The following is an 18,148-nucleotide window of genomic DNA, read 5'->3' on the forward strand; positions in this document are numbered from 1 at the left end:
ACTCCTTTACTGGATTGACCTTCATTCAGCCTGACTGAGTTAATTCCAAGACTTGGTTACCAAGACTGTGAGTACCTGTCTGCACTATGGGTCAAGGCACTGATGCCTTGAAGACTAGGGGCTTCTTAATTGTGAACCTGGATTGGAGATGGTGGTAAATGACATCTTTATTTTTACTGAGTCATGAGATTCAGCATTTAGAAATGTAGGGGGAAAAACCATGGTAGAATTAATAGTACTTGTGACTAAACAGAAATCACACATATTTTCACATCACATTATATCTCCAAATATCATTTATGCTCATTATTATTTTAAAGTGACAGTATTCAATTAGGCCCATGCTAGATAGGTTACTACAATCACAGATTTTTAAAGAACAATTTAAATAACTGTATTTCAACATAATTGATTTCCTCTGTTATTTTATACATTTTAAAACATTCTGAGAAGGGATTCATCACCAGGGCTATCACCAGACTGCCAAAGGGACCCAGGACAAAGAAAAGGTTTATAGATCCAGATAGGATTATCTCACCATGGAATTCTTTTGTCTGACTTCAAAAAGGACTCTGACATGTTCAAGAAATCCTCTTATATAATCAATTATTTTTCTAGCCATCTTTCAAACACACACACACACACACACACACACACACACACACACACACACACACATGATTTCACTCCCTCTTTTACTGTGATATAGAGACAGAAGCTCTCAACCTAGGACCTAGGATATGTAGGTTCCGTTCTCCCCCTACCACAATGGCCCCTCAATTCAGTATAATGGGGGAATATTCCCAGCTCTGCCTCCTGACTAGGGCAATTGAAGGGAAGGAGAAAGCTAAGGCATGGACACTTTTAAATGCCAATGGAGAAGACCATAAGAATTCTGGATGAAGTTCATTCAAATAAACTCAATACAGCTCAGAGAATCAGACTGTCCACATCTGAAGGGAATAGCCAGAGCATCTTGTCCAACTTCTCTTGAACAGAAACCTCCCCACTTTTGCAGATATCCAGCATCTGCTCCATCCTGCTCCCCCTTCCACACTGGCCTCCCTCCATCCTTTCATTGTCTCCTTCCTCCTTCTTAGTGAAGGGCTTAAAGGGTTACGTGAAGCTAGTTATAGGTTACTTATAGGGTTACTTATAAGAGTTACAAGAAGTGGTGACAGGGCGCCTCTCTGGAACTCACCCTGGGTTAATCTGCTCTCCCTGTGCCCCTGTGTCTAGCACAAAGTGTACAGCAGGAATTCACAGAGGCCTGAGGGACTAAGGACCAGGAACACAAAACTGATGCCTAGGACCATGAGGTCATTGGAGGTTAGAAGGGGGGAGGAGAGAGTGAGTGATGAAACCCTCCTCACCCTCCTGGTGCATTTTAGAGTATGTTGAAAGAATTTTGTAGAAATTCTCTCAAGCTCTAATGTAAGGATCCTGAAAGATCCAGAAAGTGACGGAGATGGGAATGTACCTAGGGGCACCTCATTAGGAATTATCAAACAGCCTCCTAGAAAAGCATCTAGTGCATTGCAGGAGATGACAGAGGGAGTCAGAGGTCAGAGGCCAGAGGGCTATGCTGAAGCCAGTTCAGAGTCAGAGAGCAGAGGGTGGACAGTGAAGGGTCACATGTCAGTCAGGTTGCCCAGGAGGCCAGTGAGAGATCAGAAGGTGATGTTCTCCTCATACAAGGAGAGCACCAGCAGGATGACCCAGCCACTGAGGAGGCCTAGATTGTGCAGGAAGAAAAGCAGCCAGGGCCTCTCATCCCTCACGTTCATCATTGATGGCAGCTAACAGAGAGAAAAGAGGCAGGGTCACTGCATGGCGTATCTCACCCACCTCTCAGCTCTCCCCAGCACCAGCCACCCCACTTCTCTGTCCCAGCACTGACCATGTCACAGAGTGCCACATAGAGGAAGAGCCCTATGGCAACTGCAAGGATCCAGATCTCACTTTCCTTGCTGGACCCAATCCCCAGAGCCACATAGAGCCCAGCAAAGGCTGTCAAGCTTGAGACCAAGTTCAGCAGCAGGGCACGAGTCACTGACAGCCCTGCATGGAGCAAGGCACCAAAGTCCCCTGGGGAGAGGAAGGAGGAGCTCTCAGTACCATGTACCAGATGCTCCTCTTCCCCAGGGTACAGGCCCCCATGGGTCACCCACCCTGTTTTGTCCCATCTTCTAGGACCCTGGGCCAGCCCCCACAAGTCTGGGCCAGCTTGTTCCCTGGGATCAAGAATTTGGGGATAGATGCCTCACCAAGTTCATGGGGCAACTCATGGCACAGAACAGCCAGGGAGGTAGCCAGACCCGTCTTCCATGAAGCAGTAAAGGCAGCACCCACTGTCAAGCCATCCGCAAAATTGTGAAGGGCATCTCCAAGGGTGATCATGTAGGGGAGGAGCCGCAGCTCTGGAGGAGAGGGACAGAGAAGCCAGGGCTCAGCAGGCAATCTGGGGAGGGGAGGCTCAGGAAATTCTCAAGGGGTTCACTTAGGGGACAAAGGCTCTTCCAGGTACTTTCCAAGGAGTATACTATTTGATTTGAGAGAGACTTTTATCAAAGGAAGCTTCCAGATTCTAAGTTCCACAGGGCAGGGGGCTGTGTATTGCTTTCAGCACACAGTAGATATACATGAAAAAATGGTTCCATGGGACAGGCTTGAAAAAAGAGAGAGACCAGTGTTTTTGTGAACAGTGGATCAGACAGGAAGGGCTTTCTATTAAGAGTGGAGACTTGAAAGAGGAAGGATGTGGGGATGGGGTGGGGAAAGGTGTGGGGAGAGGGTGTTTGGGAGAGGCTCTCCAGGTGGGGAGAACAAAGACAAGGAGATAGGAGCACACAAGGCACATTCAGGGAAAAGAGAAGAGACCAGCCTAGACAGGTTGTCTGAGACCAGGTAATGGAGAACCCTGAATATCAGGCTGAGGTGTATGGATTTTCCCCAGAGGAAATGTGGTATATTGAAAAGAGTGCCCAGATTTGGCATCAGGTTATTGGGGTCCAAACTGTACCTGTGTTACCTGAGGTAAGCCTTTCCTTTCTTAGATCCTGACCCCTCCTTAGAAATGTGATGTAGTAAAAGGGGCCACTAGACTGAGCCATAGGAGACCTGAGTTAGAATCGTCCTTCTGTCATTTACTCGTCCTTTGACACTGACCAAGTCACTTTCTATCTGAGCCTCTCTCTTTTCCCATCTGTAAACATTAAGGGGCTATAAAATTGAGCTGGATGATGGCATTTAAGGGTCATTCCAGCTTTAAAGCTCATGATCCCACTGGTAAAGTAGAACTGAGGGAGGAACCCAGCTTCAGGGTGTAGAAGAGGTAGCAGGGGTGGGAAGGCATGGAGACTGTTGCAGTGACCCTGGAAGGGATGAGATGGAGAAGGAGGACCATGCTTGGGAATGAAGAGGAAAAGATAGGAAGGAAAAGATGGAGGAAGGGATGGTCAAATGGTCAGATCAGGGAGACAGCAGAACCCAGGTAAAGAGTATTGCCCAGTGTCTGGCTTACCTCGGTCCAGTCTTTTGTGATCCTGACCAGAAAGTTCTAGGTTCCCATCTGACACCTGGAGAGGAAGAGGGGGAGACAGAAGCTTGGGGAGGATGGCCAGAGGTCAGTCCTCACACAGGTTCCTGCCATGACCAGCCAGTCCAAGTTCATGGAGGTGTTTTGGTGGAGCCTTGGGGAGGCTGATTTGTGACCTCCTAGGAGCTGGATTCACCCTTCTGTCTGATTGTCCTCTTACCTGGAGGTGGGGAAGCTCAGGCAACCTCTTTGGGCTCCCTGGAGCCTAGGACATGCCATCATATTGTACCTCTCACCCCTGTACAGCAAGTGGCTCAGAAAATAAGGGGGAGTGGGGAGGAGAGAATAGTGACCTTGGGAACTGCAATTTGTGCCGGAGAGGGGCTGGGAATGGGACTAGAAGTGAGGTCAGAGGTTCAGGCTGGGCTGGTGCTAGACACACATAGCATCCTCCAGGGAATACTTCCTTTATTTCCTTTAACCTCAGCCAATAACACTGGGTCATGACCAGAATACACCCTTAATAAATGCTGGCTGAACGGTATGGAGGCCGGGCTATGATCACAGCCATTACCAGGTCTGTCCTCGAGCCTTCCGGCTGCTGCTGATGCTTCTGGTGTGACAGTTCATCTGTCACCATCTGCAGGGACATTCCATGGCTGTGGTTGCAGGTGCTATTGTCCTCTTTTCCCTGTAGGGACAATGGATATTCACCCCTAAAGTCCAAGGGACACTCTGCTTCCTCTCTCCCCAAGACACTGACTCTCAGACAACCCTCCCCACCCCCAGCCCTAAACACTCTCCCTTCCTCCCCTTTTCCCATCACCCCTTTGACTACCGGGGTTTCCTCACCTCTGAATTCCGGGACATCAGGATGTTGAAGAAGTTCTCAAGGAGAAAGAAGGCATAGAAGCCACCCAAAACGCCCAAGAGCCTCCACACCAGCTCAGGACTCCCATGTTCACTCTCCTCCCCGTGAGAATGTTGGCCCAGCACCTGGAAGGAGAGAGCCAGGAAGACAGAAGTGTGGTTTTTGCCTTTCTTTTTATCCCCAGTACTTAGCACAGTGCCTGGAACATGGCAGGCACTTAATAAAGGCTCACTGATGGCCTGACCGATTCTAGGGTATAGCAGGACATAAGACTGTTATCAGAGAGAGTGGAGGGAGAGGGATCTGGGGGAATGAAAACTAAGGGGTTGAGCCATGTCCTACCAGGCTTGGGGAGACTGAGGCCTCAAGGCCACACATGGCCCTCTAGGTCCTCAAGTGTCACCTTCTGATTGAATCCAAAATTCACAGAACAAATGCCCTTAAGAAATGGATTTGTTCTGTAAAACTTGGACTCAGTCAAACAGCTGCACCCAAGGACCCAGGGGGCCACATGTGGCCTCAAGGTGCAGGTTCCCCATCCCTGTAACCAAGGTGAGAACTGGCAAAGGGGACACCTTACCTGGTCCCCATCTTTTAACTCTTCTAGGGTTCAGGAGGCAGTTGTGGGGAGAGGGTTTGTAGGAAGGGTCAGGGTCTGAGGAATGGCAATTCAGGGGGCACTTTGGAGGGACATACCTGAGGGATGAGATGAAGTACAGCATCCCCAGTGAGGGAGCCCACAGCCATGCCCAGGAAGGTCTGGATGACATAATGGGAGATGACTTTGCAGGAGGCACAGAACACAATCACCAGGCCAAAGAGGGAGGCGAGGCAGATGATCAGTGTGGCTAGGGAGCTATACAGGTATTCTGTGAGTATAGACAGGGGATAAATCAGGGCTGAGGAGAGGTCACCTGCTGTCCCTCCTCTCCTAGGAGTGAAACTGGAGAGCTGTCCTGGGGACAGACTGGTCCTCCACTGTCCCCTTTTCTCCTGGAGCTCTTTCCCTCCTCTGCTGGAAATCATGGAGACAGGAGAGAGGGATAGAGGGGAAGGGCTGGGTCAAAACAGAGATGCTTGATTTGGCAATCCCACTGGGAGAGATCCAGACACCCTACTCCCTTGGCCCCCCCCATCCCGGTGATCTTCAAGAAGGAACTGGGAAAGTGAAGAAGATGTTGAAATGGGAAGCAAAGGGAGAAGAGGTAGCAATGAATAGATTAGACTTTAAGGTGGGAACATTTTTAAAAATTTATTTCAATTTTCAGTTTCAAAATCTCTCCCTCTCTCCACCTCTCCCCCACCTTCTGAAAACACAAAGAAGACAATACCTATTCTATATAGGAAGTCATGCAAAACACACATTGAAAGTTCCCCACCCCTGGAATAGGGATTGAGTGGCCAGGATAACATTCCTTCTTAGTAAGTCAAGCATTCAAAACTGGAAGACCCTGAGAAGGCATCTAGTCCAACCTTAACCTGAGCTGAAATCTCCTCTGCCATATTCCAGCGAAGGGGTCATCTACTCTTTCTCAGTGGAGACTTTGCGGATCAGGGAGCTCACTATCTTTCAAGGCAGGCTGTTCCATTTTTGGCTCAGCTCTAATTAATGGGAAACTTGTTCTTGGAGGAGAGAGGATATAGCATAGTGCAGGAGTGGGGAACCTGCTGCCTTTTAACTGGCCTCACTTGAGGATCTAGAAGGCCACATGTGGCCACAAAGCTGTAGGTTCCCCACCCTTGGCACAGTGCATAGTGTGCTGAACTTGGAGGTCAGGAAGACCAGGGATTGTTCCTGCCTCCTAATACTAGGCTGCCTCTTGGATGACCTGTCACTCATGGAGTGCTTCTCTCACAGAGGATTGATTCTCTGTGGCTACCTGTTCCCACAACCTTTTGCTGCTGTGGCCAGGTGATATTCTAGTAGGACTGACCTGTGACTGAGGCTGGACTATGTAAGGACTAAGGGACTACCTACTCCCTTATCCCAACCCCCTCAGGTGGCAAGAGAAGGACTAAGCATTAAAAAAAACGAAAGAAGTGGCCCCAAAGGCCAAGTGGATGAATGTAGGCTGAGTGGGATGGAGTTTCTGTGGCCTCAGCACTAGAGGCCAACCTCTAGTGGGTGACACTCACTTTCAGTGACAGTGAGGTCCCCGTGGGTGATGGAATGGACAGACACACAGGCCCCACTGAGCTGCTGCTGGAGTAGGGCTGGGCTGAGCTGGGCCCAGGCATCTGGGGATACCCCTTCCTCTTCTGACAGCCCATACACCTCCAGGACATCAGAGGCACTCAGGCATACCTAGGAGCAGAGAGGGGAATGGAATTAGGCAGCAGGGGGGAAAGTAGGTTAACTTCCTCCACTGTTTTCCTCTCTTCTCCCTCTCCCCTTCCTCCTGACTTACTGTGTCCCATACGCTGTCAGAGTCCTCCACTTGGGCCTGTTGAGGAGTCCTCAGCTGGTGGCTTGCCCTCCCTTCCAGGCTGTACTGTGTGTGATAGTGCTGGTGTTCTTCATCACTGTCATGGGGATGGACCTCAGCCTCTGTCCCCACTTGCAGCTGGCTCATCAGAGCCTGCAACTCTGGGTAGGGAAAGCAGGGTGCTGCTGTTAACTTCTTCTCTGCCCCCCACCACCACCTCAACAGCCTCTGCCTTTAGGAAGCCTTCCAGGACTGGCCCACTTCTCCAGGAGGATCTGGACTGAGCACAGTGCTCTTGTCACATGGTGGTCATGTCCAAGGATTGGGAGGGAGGGAGAGAAAGGTGGAGAGATACGTGTGTAACAGGAACTGAAATGGACATTGACTGGGATATGTTGGATTCTTTAGCCCTTCATGGATCTATTCCTAAACCTGTTATTCCACTTTTTCCCCTTTAGGGCATTTCTCCCATGAGTCTTCCCTTTTCCTGAGTCCAAACCCTTCTCTACTCAGAGGTCAAGTGAAGCCTTCCCTAAAGGGAGCCCATCTGAAGACTGCCCTACTCTGAGATCCATCTTTCCCTTTCATCTCTAGTCTCAACCCCCTACTCCTTACCAGAGAGAGTGAGGTTCCGTGACTCATTGCTATGAAGTCGGAAGACGAAATCAATGAAGTACTGGGGACTGGGCAGGACATGGAAGCAGGACCCAGCTATGGCATGGTCCAGGAGGGCAGCCAGAGCCTGGCTTGGACCTTGGCTCTCAGTTCCCTGGGCTCCTGCTGCTTCCTCCAAAATCTGGTGTATGTCCACACAACTCTGAGAATCAGAGATCAACACTCAGGCCCCTCCTCACCCCAGCTCACTTACCTCTTCTCCTCACCACCCTCCTGGGGTGGTGGTGGCACCCCATTACTTATGTGGGGGGTTGAGGGTGGGAATGAGGGAAGGCAGATGGCCCCCACATACACATTTCCAGCCCTGACTTCTCTCATGAGCTCCAGGCCCACACCTCCAGTGGCCTAGAGATCATCTCCATCAAGATATCCAACTTCACATACATATCCCTAACTCAGCTTGTTTCTTACCTCTCCCCCTGTAACTCTTCCTCTGGCATCATGGACCTAATCACCCAGGGTTTAAACTCAACCCCCTTCTCTCTGAGCTTCCATATGCATTCAGTCCTCAAGTCCATCCTCTTGATTCACACTGCTACTTCCTTAGTTCAAGCCTTAGACCTTGGGCCTAGACTTCCAACCAGCCTCCAGGCCCTTCCCTCTCCAAATCCACCTTTGCAGAACTTGAAGACCACTCTTCCCACTGCACACAGCATCAGGATTTAGAGCTGCTAGCACCTTTCAGATCATCTTGTCCCTCCTTTAAAACCTTTAACAGCTCCCCACTGCCTACAGGATAGTCCAAGCCCCTGAGCTCAGAGTCCAACCTCCCTTCCCAACCCACCCAGTTTAAAAATGATGGAATTGAGGTCCAGAGAGAAGGAAAGAGACATTCCCAAGAGCACAGAGCTCTTCCCTTCCATATGCCTTGTGCTTTCCCCCTGTCACAACACTGCCCTCACCTGGCCTGGCTCTCCTTGGTAGTGCCTTTGGATCTGCTGAAGAAGTTGGTTCAGGATGTTGGGGTAATGGACCCCAGCAGAGGCCAAGGAAGCCAGGAAGCTCTCTGCCTGTGAGCCCCAGCTGCCAGCCTGGATAGCAGCACAAGTGCTCTCTGGATCCCGGAGGTAGAGAGCGATTCCTGCACAGAACTGGGTCACATTCTGGGAACTCAGAATCCCACCCTGCCCAGCCAGGGCCAGGGCATTCTCCACTGTCATGCACTGCAGGCACAAAAAGTCAGTCCTAGAAGTTAGGGGAGTAATCAGGGGAGTTTGGGAAATAAGCATTTCAATAGCCATTTTTACAAATACTTTCTCAGTTGGTCTTCACAACAACCCTGTAAGGTAGGTGTTATTATTATCCCCATTATACAGTTGAGGAAACTGAGACAGAAAGAGATTGAGTAGCCTACCCAGGGTCAGGCAGTTAACAAGTATCTGAGGTGGTATTTGGACTCCTGACTCCAGGCCCAGCTCTCTGTCCACTGCCCCACCTCAGAGGAAGAAATCTCCAGTGCTCCCCTGGGTTAGCCCTATCCTTTCCTTTCCTGGGAATCCTTGTCTTACCCATCCCCCACATCCTGCCCCCACCATTCCAGTGGCTCTAAGCTACACCCAGTTATTCCAAGCCTTAACACCAACCCCAGGGCCTCCAGGATGAGGCCACAGCATGGGACACATGCACTTCCAGGCATTGAGTCAGGAAGTGAGATTGTGTGCCCCTGTGCTCACAAACTCTAGTGTATGTTCGTCCTTTGTTGCCAAAGAAGACCACGCCATCAGAGAAATGATGACATGACTTGCACTTGACTTGGTTTTGAGCGACGGAGGGCTGTGCAGTTCACCAGCCTCACTTCTCCTCCAGAGCCATCTGAATCCAGTGACCAGATATTCATCAGGATGACTGGAGATGACCCAGGATGAAGCAATTGGGGTTAAGTGATTTGCCCAAGGTCCCACAGCTAGTGAGTGTCAAGTGTCTGAGGTGAGATTTGAACTCAGGTCCTCCTGACTCCTGCCCTGGTGCTCTATCCACTGCACCACCTAGGTGACCCCTGCTCACAAACTAAAAAAACAACAGAAAGGAAGGAAAGCCCCCTGGCCCTACAGGTGGGAAGTCCCATTGTAGACTCCGGGAGTGCTGTTCCCTCTGCCTCTATCTTTCCCTGTCCCACAGACATAAAGTACTCTCTCACACAAAGTACTCAGAGCTCTGTTGACCACCCCTGTACAGAGGAGCCATGTCTTCCTCTTACACATATGAAGCTTCCTGTTGGGGCAGCTAGGTGGAGCAGTGGATAGAGCACCAGGGCAGGAGTCAGGAGGACCTGAGTTCAAATCTCACCTCAGACACTTGACACTCACTAGCTGTGGGACCTTGGGCAAGTCACTTAACCCCAATTGCTTCATCCTGGGTCATCTCCAGTCATCCTGATGAATATCTGGTCACTGGATTCAGATGGCTCTGGAGGAGAAGTGAGGCCGGTGAACTGCACAACCCTCCTTCACTCAAAACAAAGTCATGTGCAAGTCATGTCATCATTTCTCTGAAGCCATGGTCTTCTTTGGCAATTAAGGATGAACGCACATGAAGCTTCCAGAACAAGATGGAAGGGTGCTCTCCCACTCCCTTTCACACACACACACACACACACACACACACACACACACACACACACACACGAGTGCCAGCTCTCCCATTTACTCATGAACACAGATGGGAGACTTATTGCAGCCTCTCACTCAGAGGAGAGGGAGAGAGGACAACATAACAGTCACTGGCCCCTAGGCACCATCCACTTCTGGCCGAAGGATGACTTTAAGCCTCTCAGCTAAGAATCCTAGGGAGAGGATTGGGCCCTGGGGGGAAGTCTGGAGTCTCAAGGGAAAAAGGAAAAAGAGGGGGAAGGAAAAAAGGGGGAAGAAAGGAAAGAAGAGACACTAGTGTGTCCCAGGCCCCAGACTTTCCTGCCTTAGTAGAGCACAAGCTACTCTCTTTTCCCATAAAGGTCAGCCCAAGTGTGCCCACCCCTCTCTATGACCAGCTCTTCCCACCCCCGTTTCCTAAGGTAGCATTGGATGGCAAAAGCCTGGCTCCTTTCTGCCCTGTCCCCCATTTCAGCTTCCCATCCCAGGCTAAGCCCCCTCTCAGTCCCTGGGTCCTCCTCTCTCCTGGAGCACTGGTAAAAAGTGATAGGTTGAGGTGGACCCTCTAGGGCCCCTTTTCTTCCTTGGCTGTCCCTTGCCTGCCAAGACACCTAAGTCTTGTCATCTCCTATCTTCTCCCCTCCCTCCCTCTTGGAATTTGTCCCCTTTGCTCCCCGCACTAGTTAGGGGTGGGGTAAGCAGAGGGAGGTTAAAGCTATTTGCTGTCTCTTACCTTTCCACACGGCTCATCTAGGCATTGCACACGGGCCGCCAGTGTATTTAACAGGGAGCCCAGGGCAGCCTGGTCCAAAGAACTTTGGTTGGAGGTGAGCACGTTTAGTAGACTGGCAGGTCTTGGGGTAGTCCCCAGGGCTATCCCCAGCCATACCCCCAGCCAGAGACAGACCACACTCCGCATAGCTCAGGTTTCCAGAAGATTCTTGACAAGGGTCAGGTTAGGTTTGGGGAGGGGTGGATGGTGCTAAAGGATTTCCTGGAGGTGGAGGCAGAGGTGGGGATTTGGAGGGCTGGGCTATGGATCTCTGCGGGCCTGGCTGAACGGGTGAGTGGGGACCCCCTCGTGCAGATCTTGGTCTCAGGAAGAGGAGAAATAAGAGGACTGTACTGCAACTAGCCACAAGAAGTCCTGGGCTAGGGCAGGGCTGAGCTGTAGGATTCTTGGGGAATCTCCCAAGTAGGTATTTCCTGCCAGGCACTGTGATTGGCTGCCACCCAGATGGCCCCAGGTTAACCATTCCAGTAGTTGATCCTCCCTAGATAGAACAGTCGGAACTATCCAGTCACCATGGCCTCATTCCCTCTCCCAAAACTCAGCTTCACTTTTTTGAGGGGGCCTAAACTTTTAAGTCTTTTTGTCCCTACCCTTTCCACTATGTTTCATGGACCTACAGCATTATTTCCCAGGCCCAAGACCCTATGCAATATCTCTCTCCCCCCTCTCCTTTTCTTTCCTTTCTCCCTCCCTTCCTCCTTTTCCTTTCTTCTTTCCTTCCTTCCCCTCTGGATCCATATCTTGTTATGCAGCCCTTTGTCCTGTGAGATCTGTTCCTCTCACCTGTATCTACAGAAAGCCATGAAAGCCTGGGGACGGTTCAAGGTCTCCTTCCTGGACTACCCAGGAGCTCATCCAACTCTGATCAGACCATGATACTGATGCAGGTAGGCAGACATTATACAAAGATACACACAAATTTACATAAACATATGGATAGGCAAACTCAGATTTACACAAAATACAAAGAGAAACAGAAATAGTCTTGTTTTTAAAAGTTTGGTTCCTTAGACCAGTCAGGCTTGGCCCAGACAGGGTGAGAGAGCAACAAACTTTCCTGAATTTCCTCCTGTCCTCTGGGCCATATGCTTTGGGGAAGGCAGGGGAAAATTGGAATTCTCCTTTACCCTTCCCTTCTTCCAGAGTCACATCTGAGAAATTCTCTTGGCAGCAGATCTACGTTTGGGTGAGGAAATAGAAAGAGAAAAGGGTTGGGCTAGGAGAGTGACTAGAGGAGAGAAGGTTTTTGCTGTCATGGAGCCAAAGCACACAATTCGTGGGGGTTTCCCAGCACTGGGCAGGGAGCTGCAGACACTTCCCCTCCATCCTGTCCTCCCCTCACTTTCCCCTTCTCCAAACTCTTTCTCGGCTGAGTAGAAGCAGTATGGGAGTGGCAACTAGAATTCCTGAATTTTGCCATTTCATTCCACTCTTTCACAATTCTAAATACCAGAGTTTGGGGGTAGGGTGTGGTAGGTCGGTGAACTTGTTGTTAGGAACTGTTACTAGGGGACCTCCGAGACCTTGTAATATCTGAAAAGAATTCGCTTTATGACACACCTAAGTGGCCATTCAATTTTCTTTTGAAGACCGCCTGCTAGGAGAAAACCCATTTTGTCCTTTCCAAATTTAGATAGCTCTCCTTATTTGGAAGTTTATTCCGCTATTTAGCCCCATTTTTACTGCTTTACCGCTCCCACCCATTGTGCTGGTTTTGTCCTCAGGGGTTATCTTTCCCAGTCTTTCCCAGATATGCATCCTGTCCTATCACATTTGTACTTCTCCAGTATACTTGAGGAGAGGAGATAAGCTAGGACTCTTGGGCAGGTTAATAGTAAAGGGGCTCCTGGGGTCCCTGGCTAGGGATGGGGTAGAAGTTTTGAGTCAGGGCCCTAGACTGGTCAGTTAGGGAGAGATCGCCAGCGTCCTGAGAGATTTGGTAGACTCCACAAAGCCTGGTCAAGGAACCTGAGCCAATCAGTGGGGGAGTTCAGGGATGCTGATTACAGGTTCTGGGGTTCCAAGTGTATTGCTGTCACCCAGGGAAGGTAGAAACTGCTGCTGGTGCTGCTTCTCAGAGCCAGAGCCAGAGATCTGGGGCATGACTAGGGAAGACAAGAAGCTCATTGCTGATGGTTAGTTACTGTCCACCTGCTCCAGTTTCCTGACTGGGAGCCTGTGTCCCACAGATAAGGTCCCAGTACAGCCATACTTTTTATGGGCATGCATGTGGGAAGATTGAGAAATAAAGGATATGAGGGATAAGGTGTCCTGCGGGGGGAGGGGGAGTGCCTTCCAATTCTAACATACATGGACATTGAGCATGGTGGTAGATCTCAGGGAGGAGGGAACAGAAAACAGCCTTTATTTTACCAGAGTAATGACAGTGCCTTCCCTAGAGTGTCTAAGACTTCTCTGTGGTTGCTTGAAGCTAGGCTCACAGAGGACAAAGGTTCAAGGAAACTATGTCCAAAGGAGGGGGAGGTTGGGCTGGAAAGGTAAGGGTCAAAGTTGGCATACTTCTGGCCAAGCCCTCTCATCTTATCAGCCTCTCCCTGGCCTTTGCCCACCAGATTTTATCAGACGCTATTTAGCCAACTCAGCAGGTCTGGGCCCCAGAGCAGCCAGAAGAAGGGGTAAGTCATCAGGTGGGGTCAGTCATTGTTTAGCAGTTTCTGGCTCCAAGAATTCAGATAAGCCAGTCAACTAGACACCCTATACTTCCAGGTGGAGACAGGCATTGTTGGAATGGTGTAGTCCACATTTATCAGCCACTTTTTTACCCCCATTCCCTCTCCAAATACACCCTGAGGAAGTCCTGGGATACTGTCTTGTTCTAAGTCAAGTAGAATAGCCTACCAGAAGCTGCTTCTAGGTACTGTTATGGTGTTAAGGTGGAATAATGATACTGAGGAGTTACGGGCAGATGATTTATTTAGCAATGAATGATACTGCAGAAACAAATCCAGTCTAAGGCTCTTAGTTTGCATAAGAACTAAGACTATTGGTGTCTACAGCCATTACATCTGGGCAACAGGATAAACCTAGGCAAGCTTCCCCACACTATTTGGCATGATGCCTCACTATTCTCGTAGGGAACAGGTAGAGTGACTTGCATATACCCCAAGACCTTTAGAGAGAAGCATCCCCGTGATAATCAAAGTCTCAGGGGAAAGAGAAGCACTTTCATCATACTTCAGCTTCCCCCATCTTGTGTGGGAGAGGACATATCATATCTTTCTGGTCCACAGCTGGGTGAACATTAATTCTAGAAAGGCCATTTGACTCCTAGCCATTCAACACTTCAGTTTTAGTTCCCAAAGTTCCAGTCATTAAGAGCAAATGTCCAAAGAAGCCCAAGGGTGCTAGAAAGTGTTAGAAGTAACTCACTGGCAACTGCCCTTTATGGTAATCCTGAGCCTTTTTCATCTTCCTTTGATGCCTAAAGATACAGAAAATTGCTGGAAAAAACTGCCAATAGTGCATTCAAAAGCTTAACGTCTATTTGGAAACATATCTATGAGAGCAATAACAGAGAAATGCAAACCAAGGCAACTTTAACCTAACCTTACCTGCGCAAGACAGGTAAACAAAATGAAGACCCTTTGATCTAGCAATGCTACTGCTAGGTCTAGATCCCAAAGAGATCATAAAAAAAGGGAAAAGGGCCCACTTGAACAAAAATATTTATAGTAGTTCTTTTTGTGGTGGCAAAGAATTAGAAATTGAGGGGATGACCATCAATTGGGGGATGACAGAACAAGTTGTGGTGTAGGAATCCTATGAAATACTATTGTTCTATAAGAAATGATGAGCTGGCAGATTTCAGAAAAACCTGGAAAGACTTCCATGAGCTGATGCTGAGAGAAGTGAGCAGAACCAGAACATCGTGCACAGTAACTGTAAGACTGTATGATAATCAGCTTCGATAGACTTAGCTCTTCTCTGCAATACTATGATTTAAGACAATTCCAAAAGACTCATGATGGAAAATGCTATCCACATTCAGAGAAAGAACTATGGAGTCTGCATGAGGATCGAAACCTACTATTGATGGGGTTCAGACTCTGGGAACCTCCTCGAACTTCCCTGAAATCTTCCCACTTAATGTGGCCTTTCATACTCAAATCTGTGGCGCTTGGCCTAGCCTGGCCTTCCATTGTCTGTTACCTCTGGATTGCCCCACCTGCGTCCCACCCAAGCCCTCCATTGTTCCATATCTCTTGTTTGCCTCCAGCTGTTTCTAACCCTTGACCAGTCACCCCACTCCCATTGACCTCCTCCTAGGACTTCTCAAAACCCTCCCTAAATTCCTCCTCCCATCACCCTAGCCTACCAGACCACCCCCAGATCCCTCCTACAGTCCTTTTCTGTATTCAAGTTCCATCTCGCCTTCATGAAAGCACTTGAATTCAATCCAGCTCAGACTCTCTCTGAGATTCTATCTGGCCTACTTGCGTTACAAATGCTTAGACTCCTTAAAAGTCAACCCAATAGGGCAAATCTTTAATAAACTTTGTTTTTCTTTGGCTTTAAGAAGGTTTGCATCAAATTCATTCGAGCAGGAACTGGCATGTCAGTATTTCGGGGTCCCCACCACCCTGAACCTCAACGCTATTATCTCTTTTTAAAAAAAATTTTTTTCTCTTGGTTTTTCCCTTTTGTTCTGATTCTTCTTTCACAACATGATTAATGTGGAAATGATGGGGTTTGGAATCTGGGAGCCTCCTGGAATCTTCCCACTTAATCTGGCCTTTTTTACTCAGATCTAATCTTCCCATTTGTTCTGCCAGTCTCTGGAAGTCTATGGGTGTTGGGGTCCCCTAGACCATTACGGGAATCCCTAAACCACGACCCAAGGCTCATGTCCAGCAAAAGGCCTTGATTTGGTGAGTAATGAAATGAGGTATGAGACAAGGTGGTGAGAACTCTGTTTATTCCAGCTAGCTCACATGCATATATAGTCTTAATTATGTGAACATTCCTAAGCCTATACATTGAACCTATCACCTAACATTATTCCTGTTGACCTGAAAACTTGGTTAAAGAAAAGGCAACAGGCTAAATGCATACATTTTATGATTTAATTAATTAATTGATCAATTCCCTATTAAAGACAACCGTAACATAATCCATTATGGAGTCAGAAATCTTCTGGCTTATATACATTTTGCTGTCAGAAAGGAACTCTCCGAGTTGAACAAATCATAAATTTAGTAAGACAAGACAATTAACAAAGTAATGTTGGTCAGGCCTTGCGATTCCAGGCTGGGTAAACATATGTCTCGGTGACAAGGAAGGAAATCCCACCGCTAGTGAGTGGCAGGCTTCCTGCCCTAAACAGATAACTGACATAGGAAAGGGTAAACAAAGTTCAATAGAAATTATGACCTAAGATGTCTATATTTTCTTTACCATTAATATGCCATAACATAGTATATGTCTATAGATAATAAGATATAAAGGAAAGTCCCATTATTCAAGATAGTGTCTTAGGTTAAAGGTCTCCTAAGGAATGTAGAGTCAGCCTTGGCTGGCTTTGTTGACATAGGAAGAGGCACCCTCTGAGTTTGCTTCAGAGAGAACAAAGAGATTATTCCAAAATTTTATATTAAACATTATCATTTCTTATATGGGTGTCTTCTCCACTGGACATCCAGAACTGGACAAAGAACTGCCACGTTGCCAACAAAGACGAGACCCTTCCTCCTGAAATCCATCTAGTTCCACCCCTACTGAGAAGCCCCCAGGTTATCTAGGCAGGCTCTCAGTGTGGTGTCCTGCGATGGACAGGGGTCGGCTCTAACTCGTCCCGTTACGTATGGGCTTTTCATTATTGCTGTGCCCAGGTCTCTGTTGCACTCCCCACCCTTGATTCTACTGAAGCCCCATTTCCCCAAACTGCTGACTACTCCCATCAAGATCCTTCCTACAGTCTATCTGTATTCACCCCAGGGTACCGCTCATTCCCATACCGTTCCTATCTAGACCATCCCTGAGGCCCCAGACTAGTTGGTGGCACCTGGATTCTTCCCTCCTATAATCTTTTCTGTATTTAAATTCCATCTTGCCTCCATGAAGGCACTTAGATTCAATCCAGCTCAAACTCTGTCTAGCTGAGATTCTATCTGGCCCCCTTGTGAATACAGGCATTACAAATGCTTAGGCTCCTTAAGAGTCAACCTAGTATGGAGAATCTTCAATAAACTGTTTTTTTTCTTTGTTTTTAAGAAGGCTTGAGTTGAATCCATTCAAGCAGGACCCAGCGGGCAGTATTTCAGGGTCCCCAGCAGCCCAGAACCCCAATAGAAATACGTTTAATATGATTGTACATGCATGGTCTATATCATTGCGCTTGCCATCTTGGGGAAGGAGAAAATAATTTGGTACTCAAAATCTTATCAAAGTGAATGCTGAAAACAGTTTTTACATGTAATTGGAAATAATAAAATACTATTAAGTTAAAAAAGAATAAAATTTGGAGTGGTGAAAAAGAGAGGTAACAAAAGCAAAACACAAGATTCAACGTTGGTGGATCAAGGAAGAAAGAAAGAGTTCCTTTGGGCTGTCAGTGGGAATGCGGAGTCCCACTCTTTGGAGGGTAAAGAGGCCAAACAAAATAGAAGTTGGAGAATGGAGATACTTTGATTAAGTTATTCAATTGCTAGGACTTTGTCCTTAATATATCACAAAAAAGTACCCATACAAAAATGTTAATTGCTCTTTATTTGTAACACTGAAGAACTGGAAACAAACTGTGTTCAGTGGTATACAGTGGCACTACAAAACATAAACATGAAGGATAAAAGGGAACACACAAAGACCTGAATGAAATGATGTAAAATAAGATTAACAGGAGCCGAACAACATATACACATTAAGTACAACAGTAAGAAAACTGAGCCACACATCAGACACGAGAACAAATCTTGTCAATTCGCTTTTACTTTGTTAAAATAGCCAATATACTATGCTAAGGATTTTATGTAAAATTCTATTTCTTATGTTGTATGTTTCATTAATCCTTTTGATGGCTGTTTATAACTTGGTTAAAAAGTATCACTGAATATACAGATAAAGAAGTTAACTTATAAACTGTTAAGGGTAACTTAAACATCAGTACAAACCTGACCACAAATCTTTTCCTTAATTCAAAAAGCCTACAAAGCTTCCTGTTGCCTCTGGGGAAAAATACCAATTCCTCTGTTTGGCATTCAAAGCCTTTTACAACCTGGCTCCAGCCTGTTTAAAATGGTT

At 47.8% G+C, this 18,148-nt stretch overlaps 1 protein-coding gene across 2 annotated transcripts; it reads right to left on the reverse strand.

Annotated features, from left to right (window-relative positions):
- Positions 1–278: 278 nt before the first annotated feature.
- Positions 279–11,152, reverse strand: SLC39A4 (solute carrier family 39 member 4). Of its 2 annotated transcripts, XM_072602730.1 has the most exons (12): positions 10,832–11,152; positions 8,413–8,673; positions 7,451–7,652; positions 6,818–6,996; positions 6,546–6,714; positions 5,106–5,278; positions 4,391–4,534; positions 4,113–4,229; positions 3,524–3,578; positions 2,268–2,420; positions 1,901–2,088; positions 279–1,799 (listed from the first exon to the last, which is right to left on the reverse strand). In XM_072602730.1, the coding sequence occupies exons 1-12, from the start codon at positions 11,015–11,017 to the stop codon at positions 1,671–1,673; spliced, it is 1,956 nt and encodes a 651-aa protein (XP_072458831.1). In that variant the 5' UTR covers positions 11,018–11,152; the 3' UTR covers positions 279–1,670. The 2 variants fall into 2 exon arrangements, with proteins under 2 accessions (XP_072458831.1, XP_072458832.1); XM_072602731.1 differs by lacking the exon at positions 1,901–2,088 and having other exon boundaries at positions 1,637–1,799.
- Positions 11,153–18,148: the final 6,996 nt, after the last annotated feature.

Source organism: Notamacropus eugenii, chromosome 4, assembly GCF_028372415.1.
Source record: "Notamacropus eugenii isolate mMacEug1 chromosome 4, mMacEug1.pri_v2, whole genome shotgun sequence".
NCBI classification, from domain to species: domain Eukaryota; kingdom Metazoa; phylum Chordata; class Mammalia; order Diprotodontia; family Macropodidae; genus Notamacropus; species Notamacropus eugenii.